The 19,287-nt window shown below is 39.9% G+C and overlaps 1 protein-coding gene across 2 annotated transcripts in view; it reads left to right on the forward strand.

The window, feature by feature from the left end:
* CEP89 (centrosomal protein 89) overlaps positions 1-10,388 on the forward strand; it is a 37,739-nt gene extending 27,351 nt beyond the window's left edge. The window contains exons 18-20 of one of the 2 annotated variants that reach the window (XM_040615339.1): positions 2,799-2,968; positions 9,734-9,941; positions 10,051-10,388. In XM_040615339.1, the coding sequence (XP_040471273.1) occupies positions 2,799-2,968; positions 9,734-9,941; positions 10,051-10,230 (558 nt within the window). In that variant the 3' untranslated portion in view covers positions 10,231-10,388. Of the gene's footprint in view, positions 1-2,798; positions 2,969-9,733; positions 9,962-10,050 lie in introns of both variants that reach the window. The other variant, XM_040615340.1, reaches the window with a different exon arrangement.
* Positions 10,389-19,287: the final 8,899 nt, after the last annotated feature.

Consider the following 19,287-nt stretch of genomic DNA (forward strand, 5'->3'; position numbering starts at 1 on the left):
CAAGTTTTCTTTTCATGCACCTGAGATGGTCTACATGCACAGGACAGACAGACATGCCCAAATTTACTCAGGCTTTTATCCGAGACAGTTTCAGTTGCCTCATACTTCCCTACTCAGTCGTAACTGTGAAGTTACAGGTAGATCATTTGTGTACTCTGCCACTCATACAAAAGTCATTACAGGGTTGTTCTGTCAGGATCAGAATTCTAACGCTTTCTATAGAGACAGTGAGACAATTTTCTTAGGTGGTACTTTGATCTCTTTTGGAAGGGATAATACTGATTTTTACTGGTAAAGGACAGGAGAAAAACAATACAGGACTGACAGAAAATAGCTTTGTTGCCTCAACAAGGATCTTGGGACCAGATCATTACATGTATTATGGCCAGCAGCCTGCATTTGTAGAAATATTTTGTTGCGTGTCTTACCCAGAATTCTCCAATTTCCAGTTTGTAAGTCAGTGCACCAGGTGTAAAGGAATTATGGTACCCAGGAGTATACCCTCCTGAAACTACTTCAGAAAAGTGTAAATTATGGCCTCTTCAGTACCAGCTGCTGCGCCTGTGATCATTCTTCATCTTGAGGGCTTACTGTATACCTGGAATGCCCTGACCTTGGGCAGACTGTCCTTTTCAGCTCTAGAAGAAAATATTACCGCTTTCAACTACATGTTATCACCCTATTCCTGAAATTTGTCAGCCCCATGTCTGTTTGCTGCTACCTGCTTCCCTTCAGAGAAAATTATTAGGAGGCTGTCTTGAACCATTCAAAGGCGGTAGTATGCTGCGAGGGGTCTGTAAGGGCCAGCAGCTGCACGTGTCGGTGTGCCCAGAACCAGCATGACCTGGTCAGGCTCCCACAGGCGAGTATGGAGCAATCTAGATGCTCTTCACCCATCCTGCTGCAGTTCTGCTGAGATAGCTTATGCATTTTAAATAGACTGAGTTATAATCAGTCAGGAGAGCAAGATCAGAACTATGTGTCCCTCATATCTACTTTCATGCCCTAGTCATTAGGTCAGAAAACGGTGCACTATTGCCCTTTGTGCCCCATGGATTTTGCAATCATTCTGCATGTGGGACACACCTTCAGCTGGCAAAGGAAGCGCAGGCGTGCCAAGCCACCAGAGGCAGCTATGGGACACGTAGGAGCCACAGGCCTGAATAATCTCAGGCAGAGTGCAGCTTAAAATGCAGACCTCCCAGCAGCTGGAGAGTCAACGACCACTAGATAAAAAAGGGATTTCACCAACAGTATTGGCTGAATTATTTATTAGACGTTTATCTGTTAAAAGAAAGAGGAAGTTCGCTCTAGTTCTTAGAAATAATTCTAGGCACCTGCCCGAAAAGGGCGTTCCAGGTCTGGAGCTGGAGGAGGCATTTACTGACAGAGGTGCAAGTTCAGCTGTTTTCCTGTGCTCTGCACTTCCTCCAGGTTAGCTCTAAGCAACCCTCGAAGAAGCTCAGAAGGAACATGTTTACCTTTATCCTCCTACAGCATTACAAGTGCAAACATCTAATTCTGCATTTTGAAGACTTCTCTGGGAATCTAAGAAGTTGAGTGATGTGACTGGTTAACTTGCAGGCTTCTACTTCTTTTCTTAGAACTGACAGGGAAAAGCTAGGAAAAAAAACCCTATGGAAGTCAGCCTTAAATATTTAATGACTAACGTAAAAATTTCAGGTAAATATTATTTTTCACTATTCTATTACCTCCAGAAAATGAAATTCCAAAATGATAAGAGCTAAAAAAGAAGCTATTTTACAAGAGCTAAAAAGAAAACATTTTATGGAAAGAATTATATAGCTTACAGCACATAGCTAAAAATGCCCTTTTATTTTTTTCTTCCTCCAAAAGGCATACTCAAACTTCCTGCTCTGATTCAGATGAAGATAAAGCCTTAGTGGTTAACACCTTAGATAAAACTTTGTATTAGTAAGACGTAAATAGAAGTATTTTCAAAGCTTCACTAAATAGTTCGCAGTTTTACTGAAGGAGGTGCTTCCATCCCAGAACTCTGTCCTGTCCCCTGTATCAAACATCACACGCTGCAGATACAATAACAGTTTACGCATTCTGTTTGTGATCGTGAGAAAAAAACCTTACTGGGTAATACCTGTTGGTTTTGTCCGGAGCAGCAAGTATGTAGAAATGCGTAACAATACACAAACCGTATTTTTTAATTCCTTGTATGTAATTTAATGGAGGTGTTATTTCAGAAAGCAAAATCTCTTTGTACAAAAAGGATTTCTTGTCTTTGAGATTAGACCAATATATCTGTGGTTATTATCACCAATAAGCAAAAAATCACTTGCACTTCACTGAACAGAAGGAACTATTACGTGAAGCGGCAAGTTTTTTAAAACATGAAGACACTCTTCTTTTAGTAATAAGGTTAAACAGCTAACAGAAAACACACGTTTTCATGGTATGCATTGATAAATATGACTGTTGGACAAGAGGTAAGCAACATGTGCTGTGAAGTGGAGCTTTGCACCTTGGAAAACAAGACCTTTTTTTGCAGCTAATTCTTTTCACTCTTAAGACAAACACAGGGTATGGTATTCACTGTACACACTGGTTTTATATGCGGAATGAAGTAGGAGTGTAATACCTTCAAATTAACAACTAGGTTAAAAAAAACCCATAATGCAACCTACCTGACTTATTTAAGCAAGGCAGCACTGATGTAAAGATTAAACTAAAAGTTAGTATCTCTAGCTATTTCTTTTGTTGGGAGTGAGTTGTCCTTATTTCTCCTATAAACACATGTTTCCTATTATCTTTAACCTTTACAGATATATAAAAAGAAAGCAGCTGGGAAGCTTGAAGATATTAGTCTGAAGATGACTGAGCAGGAGAAAGAGTTTGCGGGGAAGACGGCTGAGTACCAGCAAGAAATTAAGCACCTCCGGGGTCTGCTGCAAGACAAACAGGAAGCCCTTGAGGAGGTGATGCAGCGGCAGAAGTAAGTCAGTCACAGGCAGGAGCGATCCCGTAAGATCTGATGGGTAAAAGGGCCGTGGGGGGAGGCGACTGCCCACGGCTCTGACCTCTTGCTTTTCATCAGAGCCTCTTATGGTATATTCCGGGTGTCTTTACTCACTCAGGTTTTAGCTATACTGAAAATGCTGGAACGCTCCTCTTAATTCCCAGCTCTAAGAAAGACCCTTTGAAGGAGTTTATTCTGGAGTAGTACTGCTGTTCTTAAGACTTCTTCTAAGAAGAGTATCAGTTTGAGACTAGTCTTTGATGATTTGGGGGTCTATAAATCATCAGGATGTATGTTAACTATTTAATAGCATCTTCTACTAACGGCTGAACACTTTCTACACCCCTCAACGGTTTTCAGAATAGTAGGAAATTAAAGGAATGTAACGAGTATGCATATGATGTGATCCTTTTGAATCTACCTTACTGTTCTGTTAGTAAGCGACTTAAGATTGGTTACGTGCAGAATAAAAAGAAGAAAAGATAATTTAACAGATTTATACAAGATTATGACTGGCAGTGCTGAAATACCCTTTTGATATAGTGTCATTTAAACGTTTTTTTCCCCTCTGGCAGTGGAAAGTTTCATAGCACATTCAGGTGATCAGCATAAAGGAAAAGCTTTTTACAGCTGAAGAGGTAATTAAGCAATCATTTTGCAACTCATCTCTCCCATTGTGAAATAACAGATTTAAAGACAATAGAAAAATAGGGCTTGATATCATCTACCTTATGTCAGCACAGTTCCTCTCAGTGACTTTATACAGTGCTCATAAACAGGTGTGAGTAGCTGGGAACTGTACAATGAACATTCCACTAATCTCTGAAATTTGCAGGAGAAAACAGTATTTTGACTATTCCACATTTCTCTGGAAATAGTTATTTAGGATTTTTAACTAATTAAGTGCCTTTCATACCTCTGGGCTCATGTTATAATCTTTTTTACGGTAAAGAACAGCTAGCTAAATGAAGAGGATTTTTTTTTTCCAATGTAGGATAAAACAGTTCAATAATTCGTAGTCCCGTAATATGGATCATTCAAAATTAACCTTTCTAGCCCCAAAGTAGGTAAATGAGATGATGTAACAACAGCTCTGTCAAATAATGTGTTACACTTTCCATATAGTATACTAAATCACTTTTTCCTCTTCAGTCCCAATTGACTCATTTTTTCTTCAGTAAGCACACAAAATTAATACTTACAAAATTAATAATTAAGGAGCAAGATCTGTACCTGGAACTGCAACACAGTAGTCCATTTAACAGCATCATGATGAAGAAAAATGGTTTATGGAAACAAGCACGAGATGAGCCTCAGAAAGGGTTGTCTTGTGTTTCTGTAGTCTCCTCCATTCATGAACAGTGTAACTGGTGACTGCCTTTTGCTGGTGGTAGTTAAGCCTTAGCAGTGGTTATTAGAGTATAACGTAATGAACACAACTCTGAAAGGAAAAAAAAAAATGTTCATCTTTCAAGTTGTATTTTGATTCATCACATTATCCACTAAAATGAAATGTCAGTGATAAGTCAGCTGAATTCTACACTTAAATAAGAAATAACGTGGTTTTATTCTTAGAAAACAAAAGCAATAAAACCAGCTAACACCGTGGCTGATACTGTTCATATAAACCATTAGTTTCCTCACGTTCCTTTATCCATCTCAAGTACCGTGGTAATACAGTTTCCCAAGGTAATCCAAGTACACGTGTACTCTGTTACGCCTGTCTGCCAGAAATGAAACATGTATTTTTGTCAGGTTTGTGTATTTCTGGTTTTATAAGGCTTACTATTTCCTCCCTCCTTTCCCTCCACACAGTCACAGGAGTAAGGAAGGGAAAATGATTTGTAGCTTAGATGCGTAGCTTGGCAGCCCGAGGCACTAGTGCCAGGACGGTACCAGACATTTACATTTACACTAGCTCTGTTTACCAAGTAAATTTATAATCCAGAAAACTGTCTAGCTCATAACATTTAAATTCAATATACCTATATAAACATTAAGGTAAGCACATACAATAAATATATTGTATATTAGATTCTCCGATTTCAATGTTAAGTAATGCAGATCAAAGTAGCAAGTCATGTTTTAAGCAAGAAAGCCAGTTTAATTTAAAATTTAGCTGAAGGTATGTTGACTATCTAGATAGCTGATTTTGTATTTTATTCAAGTTACAATTCTCTTTAGGAAGACTGTAAAACTAATTAAGCTATTTTAAAGGCACTGACCACAGTCAGTCTGCTTTTGACTGCAAAAGCACTGTAAGTAGGTGAAGACAAAAAACTTTTTCATGTAATTATTTTTGCTTTTCCATTTAGTTTTATAATAGCAGTGTTCCAAAATCATAGCAAGTCTGACTTAGCTACTGCCATACAAGTCTTTATAAGTTTACCAAATCTATTGTTGGTGGTAAGCTTTCTTATAAAACAAAGGAAGATACCACTTCAGCTCTGGAAACAGCATCCTTCTTTTGGCAAGACAGGGCATCAGAGAGAAGCAGCCCCGCCTTACTAATCTGACCGGGACTGCAGCAAACCTGCCCGATGGCAGGTCAGGACCCCCTTGCCATGGCACATCACACAGTTACAAGGTGCCCAGAGGTAGAGTAGCTGCAGATCACGCATGGTTGAGAGTCAGAAGGAATGGTTTTTTTAGACATGATGGTGATATACATGTGCTTCCTCATTTTTGTTTCTTCTCTCACTGTTCTGTTTTTAACAAGTCTACATTCAAACTGACATGGGCTTCATAAAACAGAAGGAAGGTGGCTTTCCTTTGAAAATTTGTCCCCTCCTGCAGCATCTTTCACCTTAAGACAAAAATCAGGGGCTGCACTACTTACCCACTGCGTCCAAGGGAGCAGCATTTTTCCACCTGGTTTTCAAGAAGAAATGCATATAGATATAGTTGTTCTTTTGATAAACAAAAGCTTTTAAAGCTTCTAGAAAGATGCAGATTTTACCCTCCTAGAAGCTTCTCAGTAATTCCAGCCTTTGCTAGAGGATATTGGAAATTCACAGCAACCTTTCGCCTGAAGCAGCTGATGAGGAAGCAGTACCATTTTCTGTTCTTCAGGCAGCTCATGACTCTAAACAATAAAAATGTCATTATGGTTATCTTAGGAGTCATCGTTATCACATACCTTTCCTTAAATGAAATACACTGCACATTTCAGACATAAACAAAGTTGTTAATGTGGTTCTAGGGTAGAAAACCAGGTTCGTAAATGCCTGGAGTCTTCTTTCACAGGACACTTACCTTTATGAGTTTTCTAGGTCACAATGTATTTCATAAGTCTTCTGCAGAGGAACATCCCATTAATCTCTAGAATTTGCATGAGAAAGTATTTTGACTGTTGCACATTCAAGATAGTTCCAGCCGCTGTACTTTGGATGTTAAAGGCAGGTCTGGAAGCCTTACTAAGGAAGCTGCCTTAGGCTGTTCTCAGAAGAGCCAACAGCAGAAAAGCGCTGCGGCCAGCTGCAGGCCAGGGAGAGGAGCTGTCATACCTGCAAGCTTACGTGCAAGATTCTAACCACGATAAAAACCGTTGATCTATGTGATGAGGATTATTTAAACAAACTGTCGTTGGAGAAATGAAAATTAATTCTTGAGCCAGCAGCCCAAATAAGGTTCTCGGAGATTCAGGCTGAATAAATTTAGTTCAGTGAGGGCAGAAAGCTCTGTTTTGTAAAGGAGAATGTGCTTCTGTTTGTTTTTTCATTCTCAAACATCAGTACATTGGCATTTCGCTTACTCTCAACAAGCTACAAAACCTTACAATTTGGCTAGGTTAGGGGTCAAATGGAATTTTTATTTTTACTTTTTTTAAGCAATAGCAGCCTACATTTATGAAAAACAAACTTAATGCTTTTTGCCTAAAGACACCTGGAAACAGGACACATTTACTGCCGAGTACGTATCTCGCTTTACATGCCAAGCGACGAGGGCTCATGTTTGAAGAGGTGAACCGGCTGCTGAGGGCATGCTGGAGTAACAAGGGTTACCTGTTAGGCTGTGATCTGCACAGGGCAGTGTGACAGCAGTCGTCTTCAAGGACAGTAATGCTTTGTGGAGCTTGAAGGAATCCCTGATGAGATACAGAAAAATGTAAGAGAAAGGTAGTGAGGGCCACTGCCCACTGAAGTAGGAGTAAGGAAACTGTAGTGTTGAGAAAGCAGCACATACCATCAGCAGCTGTGGTAACCAGGCTGCAAAGTCATCCAAGTTCCTAAGACAGCAGGGAGGTTGTGACCAGCCAGAGTAAAGACACCCCCTCCCCAACCTGTCCTGCTAAATCTCTTTTTAGATTTTGACCGGGTCAGAATTTTAAAACAAAAAAGCCTACAGAGACAAAAAGCTCTTGTCTGACCACAGCTGGGTTGTAACTGCTGCATCTTGGATGCTTACCTGGAAAACTGCTGAACTTGAAGAGCAGTACGTCCTGCCGCGCTCGACGGCCTTGCCTGTGCCTGCAGCATGCGGCAGCGACAGGGGCACCTGCAGCGTCCTGCCTCGACAACAGCGTGCTGTGACCGCTCCTTCCAGAGCGGAGCCAGCCAGCGCTTTCAGATTCTGCATCTCTCAGCTTTGTTTAAAAATTAATCCCCCAAGCAGAAGAGTTCAGATACACCACTACCTCAAGGCATCTGTTTCTTTGTTACTGAAGTAATTTTAACCACGTGGATACTTTAAAAACTAATCTCTCTGCAGTGTTTTTTCTAAAAATCAATGCAGTTGCCATAGAACTGAACATATGGACTGAAAACGAGCATCGCATTTGTCAGGCATGCTGACAGCGCTGAACTGCAATTGAGAACTCAGTGATCTTGAGTTTCATCATCTTCACATTTTCTCTGCCTCAGGCATTAACAATGAAATTGTCTTTAAAGAAAAAGTCTCGGGTTTTAGAAATTAACAGATGAAATAAAGCCTGGGTAACGTTCTGCGCTACGGTAAGGGCAAACCAGATCAGGCTGTTGTGTATTAACAGAACACTAGTGCCATGCGCACTGCCTGCAGGCTCCAGTCGGAGAGAAGTGGCAACAGGGAACAGGAGCTTGTCCCAGTCAAGATGAAAAAGCTCATTTAAAACCAAAACAAGATCCTAAAACCGTTCCAAGATCACAATACAAACGGCCAGAGTCAACCAATGGGTGAAACTCAGGACGGCTCGTGGGGAAGTTCAGCCATACAATTTTAACTCTGTGCCCCACCTCCCCTAAAACGCAAGCCAAGGATAACGGAGAATTGCCTTTGTAAAGCATTCTGAAGCATAGACTGAGTACCTGCTAGTATCAGACACTTACTGCTGTCCCAAGAAATGTAATGTGTGAGAACAAAGTCCCTCACAGTTTTGGTGTTTCAGAAATGAAAGATTCCATCTCAGTAGCTTTTGAGAGACTTGGCGAGATGGAAAGGTCCAACTAATTAAATGTGGCTTGGACAGAGTCTTGGGCTACTCTTAGTAACTGCAGTGCTTTCACCTGCCACCTGTTGCTTTAATTCCATTCTTAACCATCTCCTCCACCCCCAAAAGTTCGTTCCAAACAATACACAAAGAAAACCTTACAGCCTTCTCAACGAGGGGTCTTTTTCATCCTCCATCTCTATTACCCAGGCAAAGTAAAACACAAAATGAGTTAGTACTGTGTCTGGGCTACTTTTTACTGCTTGATTCTCGGTGTTATTGATCACAAAGGGCTCTGTAAGAAGTACTGATGATATATTTCCTCATATACACCTTTGGCCAGAAACAGCCTCCCCGCGTGTAATCTCAACTCTTTTGCATTGACTTCTCATTTTTAGACCCTGATATTCAGAACTGGTACAAAAGGCTGGCTCTGGCAAGTGCCTCAGGTAGTGGCTTGAAGTGACTGTTAGCAAAGGCTACAGCATTAATAGTTGTGTGCTCATTCTCCATGCAACAGCTTTGCTTTCCACTGCAAACAATCTTGAATTCCTGTTTTGTATTTTGATACATACTAAAAGCAGGTCAGAGGAACCCTAAGAACTTAACCTTGACGAAATATAACTTAATAAAAAGCCTGTGGCAGGAATACACTGCATTATTTAATCATGTTAGCTGCCATTTTTGAAAAAAAATAAACATTTATTGACAAAAACATTAAATAATTCATTCATATACGCTTTGGCAGTCAGAGAAATCAGCTCCTAAGGTTATGATGCCTCAAGGACTGTCCTGTGCTATCTTCGCCGCCTCCTACCTCCCCCCACCCCCCCCAAAAAAAAAAACAAAACCAAAACCACCAAACCAAACCAACTTACACCACTTCTGTTTGACCTCCACAAAGAGACATTAGTTAAGTCCACGTTCTGACACACTGATCAGACACTTGTGGCCTCCGACTGGAGCGATGCAGCACTCGCGGTGCCTGGCAGCAGGGGCACGCGCTGCAGACGTACCCGTTACGGGGGGCAGAGCTGTGGTCACGATGGGTCCTGACCCAGCGGACAGTGACAGTCACAACATTTGGATCCGACGTGCACTGCTCTTTTGTGTGGACTTAATCCAACTTATCACATGGGTCCAGATTTTTTCTTCTGATCATATCCTCTCTAGCATTACATTTAATGGGCATTTTTAAAAACAAAATTAATTTCAATCTGATCAATTCAAGCAACTAAATACATGCAGTTTATAACTTGCCTATCTACGTACTGTAATTACATACTGCTGACAGGTGTTTCAAAGTTGGGATTTCTCTTTAATTTTTTTTCTAGGCAAACAGAAGAGGAACTTGCAGTCATTTGGGAATCCACATCCAACGAAAACAGGAGAATGAGAGAACTCCTACGTAAATCCCAGAGGAACAACAGGTGGAGTACGGACACAGTTCATGAGCCACATGTAGATGAAAGCTCTCACGACCCAGTTTACAGACATGATTTTAGCTATTGTGATGTGAAACTCTCATCGTCTTCTGAAAATGTAAGTTCATCACCTTAGTGGTAAGAGCAGAGATGCGTTCTTCAAAGAGATGAAACATTTACCCTCTTCAAAATTACTGTTTTTCTAATGTCACCGAAATAACTAACAGCAGCATATTGCCAAGGGACCAGAGGCCAGCAGCGGATGCAGCAGCCCTCCTCCAGATTGTTCTGTCCATCCCACTGCAGATTCAGTGCCTTCAGAAGCGGCTTCGTTTTCCCCAGAGCATTCTCTGCAGCAGTGCCAGCCTTCAGATTATTACGGCATGTATTCGTCTTGGCGTTTGTAATTGTTGATTTTTCACAAGTTGTATGTATGTATGTATCGGTTTGAAGTGACTTTATTTTGGAATTACATGTAACTTCTTGGATCAGCTTTTTGCTTAATTTCCCTAACAAAAACTAAATGGTACCAGAAAACTGTAGCAATAAAAAACCCCGGTAACTATCCACTGTTGTACAACAGTGGAAATAATGAAGAATCTCAGTGGCTTTGATAAAGTTAACCTAGGAAGCAGAAACGCAAGTTAAATACCAAAAAGCATACATACTGTTTGTATCTAGAAATCTTCCTGCACTCCCGAGGCGTTTTCCTTCAGGGTAACTCAGAACAGGGTTATTTAGGAGAGAGTGGGGAGAGCACCTCCTATCACAGCACAGTTTTTAATTTGTGTTGTATATACGTAATGCTTTTAAAGCTAGCTTCCACCGTACAGTGGGAAGTCAAAGACACTACAGACTCAAAGCACTTGTGACATCTTAGTGCGCTCAGGCACCAGCCTGATGACAGACAAAACACCAAGGTAGCAAAGTCGTACGTATGCAAGTCCTACAATTAGTGGGATTTTAATACATACTTCAATTATTTTCCTTTGCTGGGAAACAAGCGCAACAACCTTACCAGCTCATCAAGATAAAGCTTCAGCATGCCACATTAAGACTTTGCCTAACAAAACTAGCACTGCTATCTTAAGGTCTCCTCCCAGGGTCTTAGCAGAGGTACGTCGTCAAATTCTTTCGTTCTGGCTCTTTCAACTTGATTATTTTAGGATTCAGTGCCTCACAATAACAACCAAAACATCAGAAACGATTTCTAAGCCGAGTCTTAAATAACTTAATATGTGAAGCTGTGAAGCTGTTGAAGGGTGTGTGTGGGGATGTTTGCTGGGTTGGGGGGGGGGGGGGGGAGGGTAGGATGGGGGTGGTCTGTTCCTAAACCAGTCCCGTCTTCCCGGAATTTGAAGCAGAAAGTCCAAAATACCTGTTCAGCCAAGTCATACGTAGACACACACACTCCCCTCATTGCCATACAGGCTCCAACCTGCACGTAGGCTTGCAGTCATCCTGAAAGAACAAACAAACATAGACCCCCCATCATTTTTCGCATTTGTGAAGGCAGGTTTTGAAAATGAAGTCTTTTATGTTGTATTTTTCAAGATAAGCATCTCTGAGTATGCAAATACAACCTTGGAACTGCATATGTAAATAATGTACATATTCTTCTCACCTGTTCTTTATTGCTCTTTTGAATGTCTCAAGATTTTGTTAAAAATAAACAATTTCACAAGGAAGAAGCTATCGTATTGGTAATAGAGATAGAAGTGAGATTTATTGAAACTCTTTCAGTATCAGCTTCATTGTCCTTCCACTGAAGTGAACTGGGAACGTCTTAGAATTACACTCCTGCCACATCCGCTTCCCATTTTCACAGCTCTCGTTTTAGAGTAAGTTTTAATGTGTGGTTCAAAGGACAGCACCTTGACAGCGACACTCTTAACACTATGTTCAGAAATGCTATGCTTGTTTTTTCATTTGCATATCATTAAAACATTACGTTAAACTTCAAATGAGCAAACATTCAATCAAATCCCTGGGAAATTATCCCTATTCAGTTTCCACAGCGTTTGCAAGAAAACAGAAAACATGATGTCCTGCAGATGAAAAAGTCCTTTTGTGGCTCAACCACTTTTTTTGGCATACCAAAAAATCTTATTAGAAGATACTTTAAATACATACGTATATATCACCCATTTGAAGTTCCTGGACAGTAAAATCCTGGAATTGTTTCAGATTAATGAAAGCAAAGACATTTGCAAGAACATCAAGTATCATACAAACCATTACTGATTAGATGATGAAGAGCTAAAAGAACTGGTTTTCCCTTAAGCCTCTTTCAGATGGAAGATAATCTTAGGCTCTGGGTGGTTTTCATCTTGTATTACGGTCCTTGGGTTTAGTATGTTTCTATGTACAAAAAGTACATGAAGTAATGTTTATTGCAGACCACTGGTTTTAGGACTAGAAAAAACATAAGACTGGCATTACACATATAGGTATCTTTTTTGGGGAAAAAATTTGGGTTTTTTTATTCAAAACACACAACATTTAAGCACAAAGTTAAAAAAAAAAAAAAAACAAAAAAAAACAACCAACAAACCAGAAATATCCCACTGGAATTACTAACAAAGCTGATGATTTTTGTTTATTTTAAGTAGTGAGTTTGCCTGCTATGCATTCTTAACTCTTAAAATTTAGTGTCTCAAGAGCTAACTAGAAGAAATAAAGAGCTTAAAGGACAATCACCATCACTTCGATGCTTAAGAAGCAGTTAAAAGTAAAACTAAAATAATGAGCCACTAGAAACCAACCCAATTAAGGCATTTTCTGTATTTTGGCACTTCCTCTTTCCAGCTTCAGAATACTGAGTAATTCCTGCAATTAAGGAGAATTTAAATGCATTATTTGATAACCAAACATCACAAGGAATCACTACAGGGAGTTAGTCAGTACGTTTTAATTTTTTTTTTTTTAATTGCAAGTGTGTTTAATTAGTAACATACACGCCCCCGCATCCACACTGTTTGGAAACTGGCGTTACAGAAGTTAAGAATTACGCAGTGGGAAAAGTGTTCACACCGGATTCTCAGCCCCTCCAAACAAAACGCAGCGCCCTCGCGCAGTCAGTGCCCGTCCCACCGATGGCACGGCTCAGTGGCATCACAGAGGCACTAACTGCCACCAGCTGAAGCTGCACCCTGGCAGGCACGTGCCCACAACTGGCCCCGCATGGCCTCTGGTCACGCTCAGGAGCTGTGACTCAAGCTGCACAGAGTTGTGACAACTGGCCAGAAACCACCTCAATTCTTCCAGTGACCAGAACTGTGGGCAGCTTTAGTCTGTTCAGTAAAACTGCCCGTTTCTGCCGCTGGGAAAAGAGGTCCTTCAGCCTGCCCGCAGGTTAACAAGCCTATAAACGCAGTTGCTATGTTACATTTTATTACAACTTTTGTACAACTGAATAAACCCATCATGAACCACATAAGGATGCCACATAACCAACGCACTGAATGACAGACAGACAGACAGGCTGAACTGAACTGTTCCTATATTTTTATGATGTTGAACCGCCTGAGTGATAACGCGCCACATCAGGAGAAAACTATTTGATGGCTTTGATGTAGTTGTACAGTGCATAAACAACAGGACTTGGACATTTCCAGAAGCAGCAGGATTTCAGCTTTTTCAAACTTCATACATAAAGCTTTAGTTTTCAGAGAAGTTGCCCTCACAAAGTCTGTGATCCTTACGAATGGAGATTATGACAGCGGTCATAAATCATTAAATGCTCTACAAAACCAAAGCCATCATCTTCCAGTACACTGAGCTTCTCTTTACAGCACGATGTGCTTAGAAGATATGAACAGCATCTAAACTGAGTACTGCTATATAAAAACGAGCATGAAAAAGCATACAAGATGGGCAAGGGTTACAGTGTCGATAGTAGCCGATGTCATGATCTGATCACCTTGGTGGATTTTTGAAGGTTTTTTGGTTGCAAGGGATGTTGTGCTTTTTCTTAGAGAAAAAGTGCTCACCGCCTAACACTGTACCTGACACCGGCTGGCTGCTGCTTTTGCACTTACATTTATCAGGTGCCAGCTGACACACAGCTGAGATCCTTCTGCTGCCACCTGCAAAAGGCTGCTCAACTGACTCTGTACCAAGACAACAGATGGCTCCGTTCACCTTGCCTCAGCTGAGAAATAAACAGCAAAAGCAAACAATGCGAAAGAATAAAAAACTAACAATATAGTGCATTTTACTGTAGATTTGAGAAGTAAAGTTCTTGATCTTCAAGAATTAGGAAATGTAAATGTATTATCTCTTACAGTATTAAAGACACAGCAGCAGCTGAGCCCCAATTAACTACTAGGATCTGGTTATCTTACCTTTTCTCCACAGAGTGAGAGAAGACTTCCCCCACTACAGTTTTTATAAACTCCCTAGCCCTAATGTTACACAATACCAGCCACTGACCGATGTAATGGTTTCCATGCCTTGCTGCTACACACGAAAATGCAATATTGCTAAACCACAAATCACCTGGCAATGTCTACTGCAGGTTCATCTTTGGAGAGAACTTCTAGGAAACACAAAGTTACAGATTTCTTTTCTAACTAGTGGGTGAAAACTGAGGCAGAAACAAAACTTGTAATCATTCTTCACTTTTCTGTTAACATCAAGGATGGAAATAAATTACTTCGAGTAACCTTTGAACCACACAAAGTAATGGGATGAAGTTCATGGAAGAAAACAGCATCAGAAAAAGCACCAAAGGCACAACCTGAACCGTAAACTGACTGCCTTAAAATCAAAATCCTGAGGCTGATGGGGCAGCAGAGCTTTGTGTGCACACACGTGCATGAAGACACTTTATTACCTGAACTCCCAAGTACCACCATGTACTTGGTGGACATTACATGGGTCTTGTAAACCCTTTAAGCCTGTACCTCCTGCAGCAATCAGACAGGCAAACAAAGGTCTTCTTTCCTCTCTCAGCTGGAGTGATTTGCATAGAAATCACTGCACATACCAAAGCACACACTGTGAATCCCACTCGGTGTTCACAAGCATGAATTCAAGGCTTTCAGGATGTCTTCTATCCATAAAACCTAAGGAACCACAAAAACTTTCGATGATTGTAACCATTACATCTTGTGAAGCTAGTACATTTGTTCTGACTTCTCTCCCATCTTAGTGCCGTTTGCAGTGCACTACGGAAAATCTAGGATCGCTGAAAAATGCCTTTACAGGAGGATTTACTGGGCCACTACTGGCAGATGCTGGTTTAACGTTTCATTAAAGGTGTGTAAAGTAGGAATCCTTTCAGCTTCTTTGGGCAATACGTTCTAGCCCTTCACCAGCCCACCCTGACAGAGCATCCTCCCTATTTTGTACTGTTCGCAAATTTGTATGTTCACAGTATTTTCCATCAGCTGCAACGTGAACACAACCACTGAACAGAACACACCCAGGACACGCTCCTGCAGAACACGACTCTTCTCAGCCTGGCAGTGAGCCGCTGCTGCTTTCTGCCTTTCAGGTAGTTCTTCGTCTAGTCTACCACAGATTTTATTGTTCAAATAGATACTTTTAAGCCTTGCCACCACTACTTGCTTACCACCAATAAGAGCCCTTCCAAAATAGATACATATATTTTACTGTTTCTTTCCTATCCACTCAGGTTATTACTTTTGAGAAATAAACTCAGTTTATTTTAACAGAATTACAGATAAATTCATACTCACTGCAACTCATTCCTTTATAGTCCAGTCTCGCAGCTGTTACTGCTAGGCACTTGTAGTACTACAGATAAACAAACAGCAGAATCCTCTTACTTGCACAGGTAACAACTTTTATGCATCTTTAAAGAGCTGAAATGAAGAATTAACTATCCTGTTCCAAGTAAATCATCACCTTGTATTCAGAAACAAGTTCCAAACACACTCAAGTGTGAATGTGTTGGAATTTTGCATAATCAAGTAAATCAGCTGGGTTAGTACACAGGTAGTGAAGAAAACTGTACCTTAAAACCCCAAAACTTAATGACATTTTTAAAGTCATGTTATTTTGCCTTGTTTCATAGATACTATACTAAAAAAAAAAAATTATTTGCCTGTTTTGTTCTATTACAAAAACTCTACCCATGCCAATTTATCTTTTTTCTGTTACCTACCTGACTTCAGTAACTTACTATTTTACCTCAACCACTGCTGACAAGAGCATGTTGAATCTGATACACTGCACCTTCCTTCCTTTTACAGTATCTTTCTGTCTGTAAATTGAACCAATGAAGTAGTTTCAGCTTCCCTTCACAAAACAACAAAAACATGCAGTGTTCTTCAATTCTCATCAAGAAACTGAGAAAACAATTCAGAATTTGTGGAGCTGTAGTCACATTAAAGTTTCATTGCTGAATTTACAGAGCATATTCTGTCCATAATAACTAAACATAATTTGCCCTAGAAAAACATCTGGATTAAATAATGTGATCATAAATTCAAAAAGAAAACCCTGCCACCAGCTTTCCAAAACCAAAACCAACCATTGGAGAGCCTGGAGTAAGCCTCAGCAGTTCCAATGCCTTCTCCAACTACTCTTAAAATATTGGCTTTACCTGATTGCTGCCAGAGTAGAGTATCACACACCCTGTGCTTCAGTTGTTGTGTAAATACCAGGGAGGTTCTGACACTCAGCAGACACATTAAGATAAGTACATACACCCTAATGTCCCGTGAACTGAAGGTCATTCCTTTTCTAATTTCTATCCTATTAGAAAATTTTCCCCCTCCCATTTACAAGTACAAATAAAACACCAGCTGTTTTTCCCTTCCTCTATTTTTACGTGAGAAAGATGTCATTATCTTTCTAGCCAGAACGTTGCTCTTCAACAGTTCAGAAGAGAGAGCTTCCTAACATTTTTCACCATGAAAAATTCATGCTACTATATTGGCACATTGCATCAGGAGTTCCAAGAGCTTTTCCTCTGGGACTACAAAGCCTTGGCTGGTCAGGCACAGCTCTTCCATTAAGGAGAGCTCTGAGCTCTCATCCTACTCTGCAAATCTAATTTAAATCAATATGGTAAAAATTCTACAGTGTCAATCACCTTGAATCTAGAAAAGCAGATGCCCTTTGAAGGCTTCTTTACCTTTAAAAATGTGGTTTCCCAGTGAGCGAGATCTCCAGATTTTTTTTAGCTCATAATTTTTTCCTGTACTACATAAATTTTGACAAATCTATATGAACACGCATTCAGATACAAATCATATAAAGATATCATATTGTAGTATTTAAAAGTGGTTTCACATATCAAATATTTTGGTTTGGTAAATTTAAAGTTAAACTGAGACTTCAAAAGGTAGGTAGCACAGAGCACCACAATCCCTGGAGTGCTTCAGTACTCACTGCCTTCTTCCTCAGCTAGAAATGGGCACCCTGAAGATGCTGTCTGTCTTCAAAACCTAATGTTATCTGGTAATCCTTCTTGATGAGACACCAGTGGAAGGCAGCCTGAATTTTGGACTCAAAAAGGAGATCAAAAAACTCATTCCTCAAACAGAAAAAGAAGAGCTGGCTGCATATTAGAGAAATCACCGATTCTGTTCGGGCTCTGAAACCCTGCTAAAAACTTCGGCTCCTGAAAGCTGTGACAAAAGCTAATTCAATATACTCAAGCTAGTCTTCTTCAGAGGCCAACGAAATTCTTTAGAATATCCTTCAGAAGGGAGTCTTTGATTTTCTTGTGTGATCTTTTGGATAGAGTAACATGCCCAGTATTTACAAGTTTATGAAGAGTCTCTTATCAGCTGTGCTTGAAAAAACCCCGTAATGCAAAAAAGATCTTTGTCTTATTAAAAAATGTGCACTATTCAGACAAGTCTAGTGCAAAACCTTTAGCAAACCTGCAGATCTGTTCAACAGCTTTATTTGTCACAGGGGCAAAACTAACTGCACCGTAACCAAGAACCAAGTAGGGAAAAAAAATACAGGTATTTGAAAACTATATACACTAGGGGCATGAAGTGTCATCTCATCCTTCCTATTAACTCCCACAAGATGCAAAGATCTTGCAGGTCAGTAGCACAACCCAGCACCCGCGCAGCTATCAAAAAGGACTGTTTTCTTATTTATATTCCACTTGCAGCATGCTTGCAATTACTCAGAAAAAAAATTAATTGCATTTAAGGAGGACAGCAGTGAGATCTCTTTTACAGCACATCTAGTAACGGCAGAATTCAAAGAAGAGCAAGTGCAAGTAAACAGACCAGTGCTCTGCTTAAAATTAAGTAACCAGTTAAGTAGCAAGGTTAGAATGGAAAGTATCCACTCTGAGATACCGCTAAGCTACAATTAAAATTTGCAACTTAGAATGATCCTTACCATTTGCTTAAGCATTGGTCAAAGCAGAACACGTGCATTACTGCAAGCAATAAATACCAACCCTAACAAACATTAACCTTTATTATTAGTGACTAATGATGATAAAAGGTGTATTTATATACTGTGCCCTTGTTATTTCCTGAATTAAAGTTGAAAATTACTTTTTACGATTTAATTGGTAAGTAGCATTCGAAAAGGTTCAAACTACACTGTTTAGACAGGACCAGCCCACAGAGTGTTTGCTTCTGGAGCCCCTTGGAATTTGAACTCCTTGATCTCTTCATCTATGTATATATTTGAGAGCGAAGGAGTCTTTTCCCATGGCTGTAAAATGCCATTTCCCTTGTCCATCAAGAAAATAACAGTAGAATCCTTGAACTCAGCGTTTATTTTTTCCTTCAGTGGCTGAGGAAAAGGATTGCTGCTAAAATTGCAAATCCTTTAACAAGTTTATAACATGCCTAAAACAAAACTAAATAATATATGAAGGTATTTTTCCAGGCTAGTTAAGGTCAGGTCACCGGCAGAGATTTAAGACACCTATTGAACAGATGGGAACCCTCCAAATACACATTTGAGGTCAACCAAAGAAACTGGATGTTCAGGCAAAAACTCAAGACAATGTATTTTCAATATTGCCTTTATCGTACCTGAAGGAACAAAGTAGATTACAGTTCTCATCCAGAAAGGAAAGACATCGGAAGACATCATGAGATGTGTAGAATACATCTGCACAAAAAAATTCAAGTATTATCTACACAAAATCTAAAAAAAATTCCTAAGCTAAGCTTTACTTCATATGGAATTAAAGATGATATACTCTATTGTTTTTTCCTCAAAATTATGTAAATTTCCCCCCCTCCCTTTTTTTTTTTTTTCTGTTGGTCTGGAAATCCCAGGGTAGAGATGATGTGAAAGGTGTGTCTATTTCATTTTGAGGGACGAGTTAGCCCCATAATATAACTCCCTCCTTTTTTCTTTTCACATTAGCTATTTCAATAGTCTCTGTGGCATTTCAGGAAACACACAGGAATGATAAAAAGATTATCAATCTTAATTTCAAAATTATCAGTTATAGAGAACACAGAAGCACGTTATGTAACACATGATCCCAGATGAGGCAT

Source organism: Falco naumanni, chromosome 15 (assembly GCF_017639655.2).
Source record: "Falco naumanni isolate bFalNau1 chromosome 15, bFalNau1.pat, whole genome shotgun sequence".
NCBI lineage: Eukaryota > Metazoa > Chordata > Aves > Falconiformes > Falconidae > Falco > Falco naumanni.